The sequence below is a fragment of the Mauremys reevesii genome, linkage group 2, assembly GCF_016161935.1.
Source record: "Mauremys reevesii isolate NIE-2019 linkage group 2, ASM1616193v1, whole genome shotgun sequence".
Lineage (NCBI taxonomy): Eukaryota > Metazoa > Chordata > Testudines > Geoemydidae > Mauremys > Mauremys reevesii.
Genome location: NC_052624.1, coordinates 102378650 through 102395418, shown reverse-complemented (window position 1 = coordinate 102395418; position 16769 = coordinate 102378650). Strand labels below are relative to the sequence as shown.

At 39.3% G+C, this 16769-nt stretch overlaps 1 protein-coding gene across 1 annotated transcript in view; it reads right to left on the bottom strand.

Annotated features, from left to right (window-relative positions):
- Positions 1-400: 400 nt before the first annotated feature.
- The window catches only part of ABCA13 (ATP binding cassette subfamily A member 13), a 285211-nt gene continuing 268842 nt past the window's right edge, over positions 401-16769 (bottom strand). The window contains exons 60-62 of the mRNA XM_039526065.1: positions 5434-5539; positions 3282-3419; positions 401-2037 (exon numbers count right to left, since the gene is read on the bottom strand). Coding sequence (XP_039381999.1) covers positions 1948-2037; positions 3282-3419; positions 5434-5539 — 334 coding nt within the window. The 3' untranslated portion in view covers positions 401-1947. The remainder of the gene's footprint in view (positions 2038-3281; positions 3420-5433; positions 5540-16769) is intronic.

Sequence of the window (16769 nt, the reverse complement as noted above, 5' to 3'; positions counted from 1 at the left end):
CATAGAGAAATCGGTCATGGAAATACCTACCAGAAATCTCATAAGAGGTGGTGTATTTTTGGTTTAAAATCCTCTCTTGTCTTTGATTCAAAATCCAAAGGTGATAACATGCATAACATTTCTGTGTGATTCATAAATTCAGTGACTCTGTCAACATTAACATATGAATTGACCTTTTCGTGGACCAGATTTTTTTTTCTTTAATTAAAAAAAAATCTTCAAAGACTAGACTTGAGCCTTGCAGACTTCCAGAGTGCAGCATTTCAAAGACTGGGAAAATGTCCTCTGAGACAGAACCCAATACACTGAAACTCAATTAGATTTTGACCTTCTTCAACCATAAAGGATTGGGAGAGAGACATTGTTTGCTACTTGCTTCAATTAAATTGGGTCCCGAGAGAGACAGATGAAGAGATTCAAAGAAGAGAAATACAGTTAACAGAATTGTATTCAACCATCAGTCTGAAATAAATCTTATTTACTTTATTCACCCACTACATTAATACAATATTCCACACTTTACTCAGAAAAGTGACCTTTAATTAAGTTTTCAGGATTTAACATTTTCAAAAGAGCAAGAATAAGTTTTCAAAGTGGGAACCTGAGTTCTAAATTTGTTCAAAAGCATCATGGTCCAAAAATACACCTGTCAATGCGAGAATCAAAAACCCTTCTGGGTCAGCTTGAAAAGCCTAAAGCACAAGTATAACACTTTTAAATTACATCCTGCTACAGCATGGCGTTAAAGCAGGGACACAGGAACACAGACAGCCTCTGATTAGATCCTTTTATCTCAAAGTGTACAATTTGATTTCCACAGAAATTATATCACAGAAATACCTTTCTACTAAATCACAGTGTTCCAAAATTTCAACTATCAGATAATAGAGCCCAATGAAAGTGATATCAACTACTGTGCCAGGGTTCCCAGAGAGTTTGTTTATAAAAATAAGCTAAGAGCTTCTCCTCTTCCCCCCTGCTCCAAGAAGTTCTGATCTTTCTCTAGCCACAGAAATATGAGGATGGATGAAAGAGGCTGAGATTTTGTTCATTCAATATTAATTTCTGTCTCACATTTACAGGCTGATGACACTATTGAAAGCTGTGGCACAGCCCTGTGTGAAGAATCTGAAATTGGGATAAATAGCCTGAAAAGGTTATTGATCAATGCCTGTACACTTATCTCGTTTACTTCCAATATGTCCTTGGCTACAAATCCATTTTCACCTTCTCTTAGAACATTTAAAAAATAACAACATAAAAAAGCTAACAAAATAGATTATTCTTAACGATGCTCTAGAATCTCTAGAGAAATAACCTACAGGTATTAGGGAGAACTCATTGTCAAGTATGATTTATGAAACCTTGTTAAATGTACTTAATATAACTGCACTAATACCCCCTTTGACAAAAAGCCCTTATGGAATATAGTGCTTCTTTTATACAATAAAAAGAGCTAATTTAGCTTGTCATAACACAGAACTGAATTAATGCAGAAGTCAAAGTGCTCTCATTTGAGCTATTAAATACAAATATTATATGATAGCATGGCTGTTCCTAATATCCATTGGGTTTTGCTTCCCTTGTCATGTAATAATTATGGCTTTTTAATGTGACTGTGATCAAATGAATAGAGAGCAATCCCCTCCCCAAAAAAACCTTCTGAAATGTCAGTCATTATAAGATCAGCCCTTTTACTGTGTTACAGATTTCATTAATTAGGCCAAACGTTTTATTATAAAATTCCAGTTCAGTAAAGTACTGTACTTTTTTTTGGCTTTTGTGTGTGTATATATCTCTAATAACCACTCTTTCTACTAAGAACTGGTAGCTCTGGTTTTTGGTCTATAAATTGCGAACTTCCCTCTCCCTTTCAGTTTGGCCGTAACCAGGTGAAAAGTTTTATTGTCTGTAAAACATATTGTTGGACAATGACCTGCACTGAGCCTAGACTGGCAGATGGTGGTGATGATTGGTGGAAGATTCTTGTGCAGAAGGCGACGTTTCCTGCTGTTGAGTAGCAAAATTAATAAATACCTGCAAGACACAACATAGGAGGGCTTATGGGATAGCAATACATGAGCTAGAACTTTTTCTCTTTTTGTGACTTTTTCAGGCCACTTTTATTAAGATGCTTTCCAAAGCAAAACAGTAAAAGTCCATGTTCAATAAAATAAGTTCAGATTTAATATGGTTATCCACATTCCTTGGGAACACTGGATTTTGCTTGTATTGAACAAACAAATCAATATTTTTTTAAAAATTAGGGAGGGGCCTGATCCTGCTTCCAGTGACTTGAATTGCAAAACTCCCATTGACGTCAGTGGTGCAGGATCTACACCCAGATATTTAAAGCTAAAATTTATGTTGAGTAACCTTCTGAACACTGAATTGATGTGAGGAAACATCCATTTGAATTCCAAATGCCTGTTCTATTCAGTTGGGTCCCCTGTTTGTTTCCTTTTCACCTACACGAAAGGGTTTTTGATCACTCGGATATTTGAGGGATGACAGTTCTTCATTCCCATAACAATATTCACATGCAAGCAAAGGAATCCATTCATATTTTTTATTCAGCAGTCACTATTATCCTGTTTAAAACTTTCACTTATTCAGTCAGGGTGCAAAAACAATACCATGTAACTGAGGTAAGCAATCACTCACCATAAATAATGAAGAGCAAACAAGCTTGAGTGAACAGTCAAGGAATAACCCATAGGCTATTTGTTTGCATAAATTGTTCATTGAATAATTAAAGCAGCAGGAGCTGATAGATTAATACAAATCAAAGTCTGTTCATGAATGATTTGCACTTGGAAAAAAGAGCTAATCTCACAGCAAATATTATACATAATTAATGTTCTGACCAGCTCGGCTTCTCAGTATTTTCAGAATATACATGAGAAGTTATATCCCTAGATGCTGTAACACAACACCGGCACCCAGGAATTTCATGATCATCACTATATTATACATGGTGTAAACCCAGGATTTCATAGCCATTTCATAGGGATCCCTTCTATTTGTGCGTTTCTAATGTGCCTGTTGCAGTGGTACCTAGATTGCAAATGCAAGAAAACTGCATAACATTTGCTTCAAAAGAAAAGATCCCAGCCACTTACACTAAAGGAGAAAATGCTCTAATTATAAGGTTATTATGTCTTATGAATCACACTAGGACAGCTCTAGATAAACTATATACTGCAATATTCTACTGCACACATAATTAAAGTGGTACAGCATATTCAGAAAAAGAGAGACAACACCGAGGAGGAACATACCTGCTCTAAAGTGGTTTCACTAATGGAATAATGTTTGATTTTCAGCAGAACTTTGTTGTTCTCTAAAACTTTGAAGAGCTCTGGTAAACAGCCCCATCCGTACGGTACACGATACTCCTGCAGATTAAGGCGCTGCTCCTTCAAACAAACAAATAAATGCTAGTGAATATTCTGACAAAATTATATTTATTTTCAACTGACCTGGTTTCAATATGAGCCTCAGCTGAAAAATATGATTCTGTAAGAATATACTAGATCTTGATGGTAACATTGTATTGTAAAAGGCACAACGTGGTGTCGTTCAGAAAAGATCTTTCAGTATCCACAAAGCTATCACAGTGGAATTGAAAGATAACTGGCTGTTTGCGGCTGCAGAGATGTATTTTTCTTATCAGTTTTAAAGTTAGAGATGGCTTCAAACCAAACCCATTGATTCAGACACTTTGGGGAATGGGAAACATTTCAGAAACCACATTGAAATCAGCATATCACAGCTGGTATCTACAATGGCCAAACCAAAATCTCAAATCAGAACCCCACCCTGAAACTCAAGGTGCTAGAAACCTATACCCAGACCAAAATTCTACAGCTTGGGACCGTCTACTTTTATAGGACACATTTTCAGAGACAAGAGTTCTAAATTAACCTACAAGAATCCATTTTGCATGTGACAATATATATTTTAATCTTGATATTTATGCCTGAACACATTTTGGGGATGTGACAGATGGCTGTGGTATGTTTGAAAGCATTGGTCTTTTATGATGTGTTCATATCATACAATATATGTAAATCCAGAACACTTTTATGGAGACAGGAACACACCAATTGACTTTTCCTCTGTGACCTTGGAAAACAGAGGTGCTTCAGAGCACTGGACTATAGCCATCTTACTGCAGACATTGGTAAATTTTGAGAAAGTAGAATAAAGTTTACTTCTATTAACTAGTAGGTACCGCATCTATTTTATATAGATACACACAAACCAACTCATCTAGGGTACCATTAGAGGCTATTATGAACACAGCTAAGAGCAAAAATGTGTGATTTCTACATCAGCAATATTATATAACCAAATAGCCAAGTGCCTGAAAATGAAAATCTCAGTACATCTATGGGCTTGTACACCTCATAAGAGTAAGATATCGCACCTGTTTATCTGAATGGATGGACTAAAGAAAAAAAAGAAAAATGAAAGGAGGAGTTAAAATGTCTTGAGAGAAATGTCTAAAATATTATTTAAGTGGATCTCTTGGTTGGGATGCCCATTTCCTTGCATTAGTCCAGCCTCAGAAGAATTCCCCTATTTTAATTGTGAGTTCAGAAAAAGGCAACCTTCTGGGAAAGTTGTAGCAAAACATTGCAGTCAACTATTAAATATATATTTCAGAGATTTTCTTCTGATGACATGTACACATAGTAATTGCCATCCAACAATCAAGAGTTACCACACAACGATATCTGAAATACTACAGCATTTCCTTATGCTTAAAATAGAAGACATCTGAGGCATATTAGATGTCACTGTGTGGTAGCTGTGGGTAAATGTTGACTTCCTAATACACTATTCACCTGCCTGCCATTTTCTAGGTACTGGATTGACTGGGTGAGGACAAAAAAAAATATGGTGTTGCGGATGTATTAACTCTGAAATTACTTCCATTCATAGAATATCAGGGTTGGAAGGATACCTCAGGAGGTCATCTAGTCCAACCCCCTGCTCAAGGCAGGACTAATCCCCAGACAGATTTTTGCCCCAGATCCCTAAATGGCTCCCTCAAGGATTGAACTCACAACCCTGGGTTTAGCAGGCCAATGCTCAAACCATTAAGTTGTCCCTTCAGTGGGCATAGAATCAGACCCTGTTTGCATATTCTGGAAAATTTGACTCTGTAAATACCAAAAATAAGAAAAGGGAATTGAAGCTCATGAACCAATCACATTTGCTTATGCTGCCGAAATGGCCCTACTCTGCATCTGCAGCATACAGGTGGGTGACAATTTAACAGTTAAACACATATAAATTAAAACGAGTAGCCATATTGATCAGGAAAGAATGAGAAACCAGCTAGTTTATTCAAATTTGCCTTTTGTTAATGGTCTCATGAACTTATCCTTGGCAACTGCTATGAATAGAGAATTTCAGCCATACCTTAAACTGTGTTCCTGGAAAATGTAGCTGCAGATAGTCCAAAATAGCACCGTGGTTACTTACTTCTTTGTTAAGCCAAACCTTGACTGAATAGCCATCTCCAAACCTGAAAGCATTGAGCAGGGACACAGTTATACATGTTCTTTTCCATAAAGATGAGAAGAATGCTCAGGTAAATTGATTGATAACAATGTTATCAAGTAACAGCATGGACGCCTATTCTATTACCACCATTGGGATTTTAATGTTATATTATCATCAAGCACACACTGATAACCACAAGGAAGATACAATGTCATTGATACTCTTAGTGCCGCAAAACTGTTCTTTGTAAAGGAGGACATGTTTTAATGACTATACAGCTTTGAACAGTCAGTGGAGGATGACATTTGTTACAAGAACCAAATACAGAAAAGGAAGAGTAGGTCTATTTTTCCTAGTGGGAGAGAGAAAGTATTAAACTGTAGGTGATCACAATATATTGCATTTAGTGAAACCTTGCCATGGAGGAGCTCAAATGTTTTACAAACATGGGTATTATCTGTATTTTACAGAAGTAGAAAGTAAGGCATAGAGTTGTTAAGTGATTTGTCAATGTTCGTACTACAAATCAGCAACATTTAGGAACACAACCCAAGTCTCCTGATTCCTAGTTTCCCACTTTCACTACTTGTTAACACTATTAATCTCATGGAATAATGTAGAGAATTTATTTTCCTCTCTCTGGACACATTTCATAATATGTAGGCAAGTCAAGTTTTGAAAATCTAACTAAAACATTATTTTTATGAAATATATTCTTTCTAGCATATAGTGCAGACTGTTAATTTTATACATAAAATAGACATACTATAAGTGATGAAAGTCACCTCTATAGCATCATACATTTGTTCATGATCATTTTCAACTATCGGTGTACGTGTGAGTGCTTTTCTGCTCTAAAACAAAGTCCACACACCATCTAGATTCAAAATTTCACCCTCCTTTCCTAGGATTTGGCTATAAAATAATACACCACAAACAATATAATATCATTCAATATAAACTTTCTCCCCGGCTTTTCTGTTCCTAGGGTTCCTTTCCCAGTATTGTTCAGCCTATACCCTAAATCATCTCTTACAAGCAAGCACTCCCACCTGCTTCACTTACATCTGAGTGAGGTAATAATTTGTCACCTGTCTAAGTGAATCAGCTGAATTCATTTTCTCTCATTAAGATCAAGGCTTGTTAACAGAGTTGGGCATTTCAGACAAACTCTGCTATAACACCATGGTTACAGAGTGCTACATGGAAGGTTTGTTATTCACTGTTGAATTAGGAATATCAGAACACTCCTTTAGTATGTTGTAAATTTTTAAAGTGTTTCTGGAATGTTCATAAAGGGCCTGAAGTATATAGCACATTTATCAAGTGACCAATGCATTTCCAGACTACGTCACCCACTACTGCACAGCACTAGTGGAATTTTTCCGGCTCACAAGAAGTCTAACAAATGGTAGAGAAATAATTGCAAGGCTATGTTAGCCAAATGGCTGGTGGTTCTGAGGCCTGGTGGTGGGAAGGATTCCTTATTTCACAATGTCCCTGCAGAAATATCCAGTTTCCAGTACACAACTCATGACGCATGCTGAGTTCTTGGCTTTAACATACATAGAGCAAATTATCATCATAATCAAAACAGTGGTAGATGGAATGGTATACAGTATACTCCCGTTCACCTGAAACCCTATTATCCAATCTTCCACATTATCCAAATCCCTTCCTCATCCCCCAGCAGGAGCCATGCCACAGAGGGCGCATCGCTCATGCTAGGGGACAAGGAAGGGATTTGAATAATGTGGAGGTTCAGATAATAGAGCAAAGGCCCCTGGGCAGAACTGTGAGGAGGAGGGGGAGGAAGGCCCTGATATGGGGGAGGCCATCCCGCTGCTGAATGGCTCCTGTGGCAGCGCAGAGAGCCCTCTGCAGCCCCACTGTCATGGGAATGAGTGAGTTTGGCCATGACAGCAGAGCGGTCCCTGTGCTGCTCACCTTGTGTCAGCAGGGATTGGGTGTCACTGGCCCCATAGCATGTGGGGAGCCCTTTGCAGCTCCCCTGTCACAGGAATGAGTGAGCAGGGCAGAGCAGAGAAACCCAGCCTGGGCAGCAAGGAGAAGGACAAGCTCTTGTCTGTGGGGGAGGCCTCCCCACTGCCAAATGGCTCCGGCCCTCTTGATTATCCAAAATCCCAAAACCTATGTTCCCCATGCCAGTCAGATAATCTGGAGTAAACTGTACTGTACATTATACATTTCCTTCTTCAAGTTTAGGAAAATAATATGTCTACAGCTACACATTGCACAGACTGAACACACACAAAGGTACAAAAAGAAAAGGCCTGCCCATAGATATAATCACCTAAACCCTCAGCTCAACCTCTTCTCAATAGTCTGAGAAGGAAAAGAAGTAAAGATAAGATTCTAAAGCACAAGCCTTGGATTCAGGAGGTGTTTTCATCACAGATTGTCTGTGTTCCTTTGACCCATTTACTTTATAAAACACGTGGATTATAATAATGGCTGAGAGATTTGCATTGGGCCAGATCTTTAGCTGGTGTAAAGCCCTGTACCTGCGACTACCTGGCATTTAACACCAGGTGAAGATCTAGCAAATTATTTCAAAAGTTTAGATCCATAGAGCAAAGTATTATTTTCATGCATCTTATTAGACTGAAGAATCTTATTGTGGGAATGTTTGGTACAGAGGCTTTATAGCAAAGCTGTGTTGCAGTACCCTAAAATATGAGTGCAATGACTTGTTTAAAAAGATATACACAGCACCCCAACACTGCACATGATTTGTTTTGTTTTTCCATTGCTTTTGGACCCAAACATTTAAATAGCATAGGAAAAGGTAACATGCCATTATTTCATTTTGTTCAAATGTGACACTACCCAATCTGTGCTGTTGATTTCCAAACATTCTTTGAGTAGCATGAAGTAACACATGAATAACATGATCACAGGAGAGGGATGTGGAACGCTGTGGAATCCAGAGCAGTGGCTGGCTGGTTTCCCTTGCAATGATTTACTAACACATACGAGACTTTTACTTAAATCTTTTAAATGCATACCATCATCCCTGCAGAAATTACAAAGAAACTGCAACAAAGATGGATAGTGTTAACAAGGGTGTTCAATGTAGATGAAAGCCAAGCTTAGGTAACCTTTTACAAGAGATCATTGATTCTGATCAGTCTTCTGGTGTCTGTATACAGAGGTCCTGTGGAATTACAGTCAGAAAAATGCTATTTTATGGAGATGTTCAGCAGTCTCATAAAATGAAAATGTTGCATGCAGTGAAGTTTCCAATGAAAATAAATAAAAATTCTGATTAGCACAGACAGAAATCTCTGTGGCTTAATGTAATTCTTAATCCTGAATGGCATAAATACCAACCTGGGTACACATAAAAAGCTTTCAAAAATGGGAAATGTTTCTGGCTAGTCAAATTATGCATCTTCTATACCTTGAATTCATATTTTATTTTACTGCAGAAGTTTCTGTACAGGGTAACACTGATCATCCACATCATCTCCCCCTTTTCTGTAATCAGCCAGCAGGTTGCTTTCTGTAGCCAAGTGAGGCAATGGAAATTGAACTGACCATTTTTTCCTCTAAATGTTTTCCTCTCTGACCCAACTGATAAAATTAATGCAGAAACCCAAAGTGGAATTACACAGACCACCACATTCTGATTTGATTAGCAGTGCTAGGATCAAACCTTTAGTACCCCACAGTTCAAGACCTGAGGAGGAAAACATAATCATTAAAGCAGCGTCAGTTGAACCAGTGCACCTGTTCAGCAGCCATCTGTTGCCCTATCTTTGGCACTGCTCAGCAAAGGTGTTTTCCATTGCTATAAGCACATCAATTTAATGCTGCCTTCATTTGTTTTTAATATCGCTCTTTTTCAACCAGGCTATTTGCTCAATTTGGACTCTGACCAAACCCAATGATATTGCTCATGGAAGTAAAGTTACTCATTGAGTGTCTGCATGATTGGACCCTTATTTTGTAAATACCAACTATATTACGGAGCTGGTTCCCTGCCCTGCTCTGTTCCCTTTGTGCCACACAGGCAGTATAAAGGAAATGGAGGCTGTCTCCTCTAACCAGGGATTCTCCAGTGGATGCAAAGCCATTAAACCCATCTCTTATGTCATCACCTCAAAAGCTCAGTGCAAGGGCCTGGAGCAAGTGGAACAGAAGTGGCTGGATACCAACATCTTCCTGCTTCACTCAGTAGGCAGATGTGCTAGCTGATAGTGGTCACCAACTTACAGAAGTTTGTAGGTACTCCTGTAACCTGCACCAAGAATTGGCAGAGTATCAGAAAGCTACAGCAAGGAGCTCCCTGAATTCCCACGCCACCCCTCCCACCAAGTTTGCTAAATGTAATTTCAGTGAAGCGGAGAATCTGGGCCTGTATCTTAATTCCTGATGACTAGACAGAGCAGCTAATCATCTAGATATATCTCACTATTCAAAACACACATTTCCCTGATGTTGTTCTTTCTAGTTCTGTTGTCTCTGCCTGGAAATACGCATCATTAAATTAGCACTGTCTGAAAATTTGCTTGTGAAAAAATAATGGGCACACTTTATCTTTTAGTATAAAACTAGCTTGATTGATCTCTTCTATTGCTTCATATAATATCAACAGATTACTCAAAGAATGACATTATATCAGGCAATAAAATCAAAGCATTACTGGAATTTAATGTCTAGAAGGGAGAGCATAAGCCACATCCTCCAGAACATTGGCCATACTTCAAGGATATGAAACAACTCACCACGGGAATGCTTAACTATTTACTTCACTTCACATTCCTTTGCATACATTGGATGCAATATTTTTTCCCTTTATATGAACTGTCATCATGGGTGCAAATTGGCCCACTGACTTAAATTAGCACTACTCACATAAACAAAGGATTAGGCCCCCTATGTGACTCTTCACAGAATGCATAGTAAACCTGCGGAACTCATTGCCAAGGGATGTTGAAGGCAAAAAGTATAACTGGGTTCAAAAATAACTAGATAATTTAATGGAGGAAAGGTCCATCACTGACTGTTAGCCAGGATGCTCAGGGACACAACCCCGTACTCGGTGTTCCTAAACCTTTGACTGCCTGAAGCTGCAACTGGATGACAGGGGGTGGAGCACTGAATAATTGCTCTGTTCTGTTCATTCCCTCTAAGGCATCTGGCATTGACCATTGTCAGACTACAGGATACTGAGCTAGATGGATCAGTGGTCTGGCCCAGCATGGCTGTTCTTATGTAATAAAATTTACAAACAAATACACATGTATTCAAAAAGAGAAACAAAAGAGATAAATTTATCTATTAAAAATTAAATGATCTGATGAAACCTCCACTTTCTTTAAAAAAATCTTGCTAATAAATTCAAAACTGGTACTAACTACTATATGCCATTTCCCTATATGGTTATTCAAAGTGGAACCATCTCAGTGTTGCTGAACAAATACACCGTCACGAGTAGATCATAGAACATTTTTTAAAAAAAACATATAAAATTTCCTTCTCATAAGCTATTCATCAATTATTTGTCTTCGTAATTCTGTTTTCTTAAGTAACAACAGGAATGTAAAAACAGACAGATTGACACATAATACATAGGTATGGGCCATATATTGTGTATTGGACATATATTTCATAAGACATGCCCATCTATACACACTCAGTGCCCGGATTTTTCATAACCTAGTCTCATAAATCCATAGTTAAGTCCCGAAGTAAGTGGCATGGTTTTTTAAAATGCTTAGCTCCCAGCATCTCCCATCACAGCCAACAGGAGATGCTGGGCACTCGACACACTCATGGGCTTAAGATCCTAAATGCAGGCACCTATTTTTAAAATCTTGATTAGTTTATATACACCGTATACTCTTAATTATCCAAATAGTAGGGTGGCATGGATCTTATTCCGATAATTGGGATTTCAGATAATCAAGATGGCAGAAGCCATTCAGTAGGGGGATGGCCTCCCCTGATGCTGGGGGCTCATCCCCCTCCTCTTTCTCCTCCTTGCAGTCCTGGCTGGGGGTCTCTGCTCTGCCCTGCTCACTCACTCCCATGAGAGCAGGGCTGCAGAAGGCTCCCTGTGCTGCTGCATGGCTGGTGACGCCCAATCCTTGCAGGCGTAAGGTGAAGGGCAGAGCAGAGACTCCAGACCAGGACTCTGCATGGGGAACAACAAAGGGATTTGGATAATGCGGAGGTTTGGATAATAGGGTTTTGGATAAAGGGAAGCATACTGTATATCAAAATCTCGATAACTGTATTCACATACACATGTATACATAAATATTGTGTGTGTGTGTGCACGTGCACATGCATGTGTGTGTACGTTCACCCACACCCATCCCCTAAGCTTGATTCACCACTGAGATACTCTGGTCTTCCACTGGTGGAGTAATGCAGTGGTGGTTCAGACTCTCTGTATTACAGATCAGGCTAGTAGCACGACCTGCTGAGGTTGCCTGATACAGCTCATTATAAGATCTTGTTTTCAGTTGCTTGTAACTTTGCCCACCTTTAACCATTTGGGCTGAAATTTTTCATGCTTCATGCCAGCCTCCGACTGAATTTGTTTTGGGGAAATTTCAGCTAAAATGGCCAATGTCAAGAATAAGGCTAACCCAAAATATGTTGTTTTACTCAGGTTGAGAGAGTCTGGCAAGCTGGAAAAGCTGGAAAAGTTCTAGTGCTCCAGCTTTGTAGCAGGGACTTGAAGTTTGTCAGAGGGTGTCCTTTGTGTCTGAATGTTCTTTTTGCTCTCCCCATGAAGATCCACCTGATTTGTCCAAGTTATAAGCCTAGGAAAAACTGCAGTGTGCACATACTCAGTAGAAACTTAGATTTTAGCAATTAAATACCCCAAAGAGACTCTCCGTGTTGGACATGTTCCAGCCCTGGGCTGAGCAGAACATTCCCTGTGATTGCAAATTTGCGCTGCCACGAGCTATGCAGGTCTGGTCACCTGAACAGGTAGTCTCACTCCTGTGGCCTCAAGTAGTGTGGAGGAGGAAGCTGCCTGACTTGAATGCAGAAGGTACAAGACCCAGATACATGTTGGGGGAGGGTCATGGGGGAGTAGATTGGCATAAGGAACTTGCAGGGGTGGAGACAGGACTGGAGGATGGCAGAGGGAAATTGGGAGTGGCTGAGAAAGGAGACTGGATTGGGGCTTGGGGAGCAAAACAGGTGGAGGGATGACTGGAAGCCAGTAGGTCAGGGAAGACTGTTTGGATGAAGAGGCAGGGGCAGACTGGGATCTGAAACACAGTGGGGCAGCAGACTGAAGTGAGGGAAACAGATATGAAGAGGAGCCACAGTGAGGGGGGAGTACGGGTAATCTTGGCAGAGAGGCTGGAAGAAGGAGCGAGGCAAGGAAAGCACAAATTAGATAAGGGGCTTTTGGAAGCAAGAGGGAATGGGAATATGGGCTGGGGGACATGCCTTAGGGTAGAATGAGACCGATCAGATGAGAAGAGGGGACTGTGATTGTTTGGGTATGGGGTGTCTGGAGGGATCTGATTAGAACTTGCTGGGCAAGAAGACCAGGGCTAAGATGAGAAGCCTGAGGAGTGGAGGTTGGAACTGGAGAGGCACGGGAATGGGAATGGGATGAGGAGTTGGGCAGGGAAGAGCTAGGACTGGGACAGGGACAGATTGTATCAGATGGGACAGAAGAGGTCATAGTTGGGGAGAATGAATACAAGAGTCTGTGCCCACTAGATCACAGAATCTGGAATGGAAACCAAGATTCCTGAGCTTCATGATTCCTCAGCTGTCAGCAAATGTCTATGACACCATCCCCTCTAGTGCTGGTCTACATAGAGGATGGCAGCCTACCACTGCTATCAATTATTTCATTAGCTCACCTGGTAGAAGTCTGTACAGTGGATTTAAAGGTTACAAACCTACTGATGACCTAATGTGCATATCAATCTGATGCCAGATGATGGAATTTCTGTTTTCTTCAGTTAGCTTTTTTTTTTTTTAAAAAAAGCTAACTTAAACCAAGGATATTACACACAAAAAATATTAAAACAACATAATTAAGGTTGCAAGGCCAAGCACACAAAAGTCAGGAAATGTCAGAAATAAGGGTGCCTATGCAACCTTAATAGGGCCCTCTTTGCAAATGCATTATGCTAAAGTCTTTAACAGGACCTGTGCCTCATTCAGTGCTGAGGCATCTTTAGTTCTGACATTTCCTAACTTTCTTGTGCTTGAGTTTGCAACTTAATCGTGTTCTTTTAATGTAAAGTTTGGTGTTTAATATGTATAAATACAAATAGATAGGGCTCATTCCCAGACTTTTAATGTTTGGGAATTTTTAAAGATATATAATATTTGTAATGAAAATTTTTCTTTTCAGGGTGTGCTAGCTGGACTCCACAGAAAGCTGCTTTTAACCTTAACTCTTAATTGGGGATATATTGAGATAAATATAGTATACATATATGCCTGCACACTCAGTAACAATAACAGGTTTGTCAAATGCCAAATTATTTTGATTGTTCAAGATAACAGGTATAAAAATGGCATTATTCCATGACATTAACTGCATGTTTTATGACTTCTAATAAACACATTGTGACTTTATTACCTAATAAATACCAGGATCCTTCTGTATTGTAACTGTTTCCACTCAGTGCTGGAATATTCATGAGATTTTTAAATTCAAACCTCTCCTTTCACTCTAAGAAATTCACAAGTATATTCGAAAGAAAGACGAAAATCTTCCTCATCAACCTAATTTTTTAAATGGTAAAGTGTAACTAGTTTGTCAACACATTTTCACTCCAGCTCTGCCATAGCAAATGGATTAGTTGTTGGGTAATTTAATCAGCTGGCTTGCTGCTCTTATTTATGCACAGACTTGATGTGCATCCAGCACTTGAAAAATGGGTATGGGTATTTCACTATGAGAAATCTGTCCAGATGACCCAGAATGAAGGAAGATATTCAAAATATTGTTCCTAGGGGATTGGCCAGCTGTATTAAACATAAAAATGCTTCTGTGCAATTTTTTGAAAAACATAAAATAATATGGAGGCTGCTGGGGAGAGCGCAGAAATGTAATCCATTCACAATTTAGAGTAATTGACTTATTTGGCAGGAGTCAACTGAAATTAGGTTTTAGCAGCCACATCTACTAAACGTGTAGCTCCTGCAAGCCATAGCTGGAACTCAGTTTCTAGCTCACCTCTAAGCTCACTCTTTCTAAGTAACAGTGCCTTTTTGGCATTATTTAGAAATTTACCAGCTGCAATAAGATTTCCTTTAAAGCAGGGATCGGCAACCTTTGGCACGCAGCCCATGAGGGAAATCCGCTGGCGGGCCTGGACAGTTTGTTTACCTGCAGCACCGCAGGTTTGGCTGATCGCAGCTCCCACTGGCCGCAGTTTGCTGTTCCAGGCCAACGGGGGCTGCGGGAAGCGGCAGGGGCCAAAGGATGCGCTGGTCGCCACTTCCCGCTACCCCCATTGGCCTGGAACGGCGAACCATGGCAAGTGGGAGCTGTGATCGGCCCAACCTGTGGACACTGCAGGTAAATAAACTGTCCTGGTATGCCAGTGGATTTCCTTGACGGGCCGCGTGCCAAAGATTGCTGATCCCTGCTCTAAAGGAACTGGACAATAACTTTAGTAGTGGGAAGCATTTTGAGATATTTTAAACCTTTGTCAACGTAGATAAATATAGTCTTACAAATGGCCCCAAATCTGAACAGGAGATGGACTACTTGCAAGCGTAACTTGGACCCTAGATGAACAGTGTACATATCAGTTGAGAATAGGGAAGAAGGAAAACAGGAAGGGAGAATAGGGAAAACAGCAGTAGAAATTATTCGAGTCTAGAAATAACATCTCAGTATGGAGTTTGAGTTGCTATATTTATGTATGGGTAAAACCTCAAGACATAATAATAATATCTTAAGTAAACTAAAAATATGTCTCCTACTGGGTTCTACTATGATATAGCATTGCCTCATTTTAGTGTGTTAAAATAAGGTTCCAATAAAGTGTTACAAAATTATGCTAGTCACAAAAACGTATGGCTTTTAAATTGAAATGAACCAATGACAAAGATTTAGTTCAGATGCTGACACAATATTCAGTCAGATTTATTTGTTTCACTCAACTGTCAGTTGGACCACTATAGCTACAAGTGATTTGGGAATATTTATTCTATATAATTTCTAGAAAGATTAACATGGGTAAAGAATTGGTTAAAAACAAATTGAAAATATAAAAATATGCATAGCATCAGTACAACCAACATAAAATACCTCTGTTAATGTTAAATGACACACTAATTTAATTTAATGAAATTAAATGTTAATGAAAGCCTTTGACAAGGCCCCTCATCAAAGGCTCTTCAGCAAAGTAAGCAGTCATGGGATAAGAGGGAAGGTCCTCTCCTAGATCAATGACTGATTAAAAGATAGGAAACAAAGGGTAGGAAAAATGATCGGTTTTCCCAGTGGAGATAGGTAAATAGCAGGGTGCCCCAAGGATCTGTACCGGGACCATCACTGTTCAACATATTCATAAATGATCTGGAAAAGGGGGTAAACAGTGAGATGGCAAAATTTGAAGATGATACAAAACTAGTCAAGATAGTTAAGTCCAAAGCAGACTGTGAAGAGTTAAAAGGTGATCTCACAAAACTGGGTGACTGGGCAACAAAATGGCAGACGAAATTCAGTGTTGATAAATGCAAAGTAATGCACACTGGAAAACATAATCCCAACTATACATATAAAATGATGGGGTCTAAATTAGCTGTTACCAATCAAGAAAGAGATCTTGGAGTCATTGTGGATAGTTCTTTGAAAACATTTGCTCAAAGTGCAGCTGCAGTCAAAAAGCTGACAGATGTTAGGAACCATTAGGACAAGAATAGATAATAAGGCAGAAAATATCATAATACCACTATATACATTCATGGTACTCCCACACCTTGAATATTGCGTGCAGTTCAGGTTGTCCCCACTCAAGAAAAGATGTATTAGAATTAGAAAAGGTGCAGAGAAGGAAAACAAAAAAATATGAGGAGTATGGAACAGCTTCTATATGAGGCGATATTAGAAAGACTGGGACTGTTCATATTAGAAAAGAGACAAGAAGGGATATGATAGATGTCTATAAAATCATGAACGGTGTGGTGAAAGTGAATAATATTCACCTGTTGACATAACAAAAGAACCAGGAGTCATCAATTAAATTAATAGGCAGCAGGTTTAAAACAAACATAAG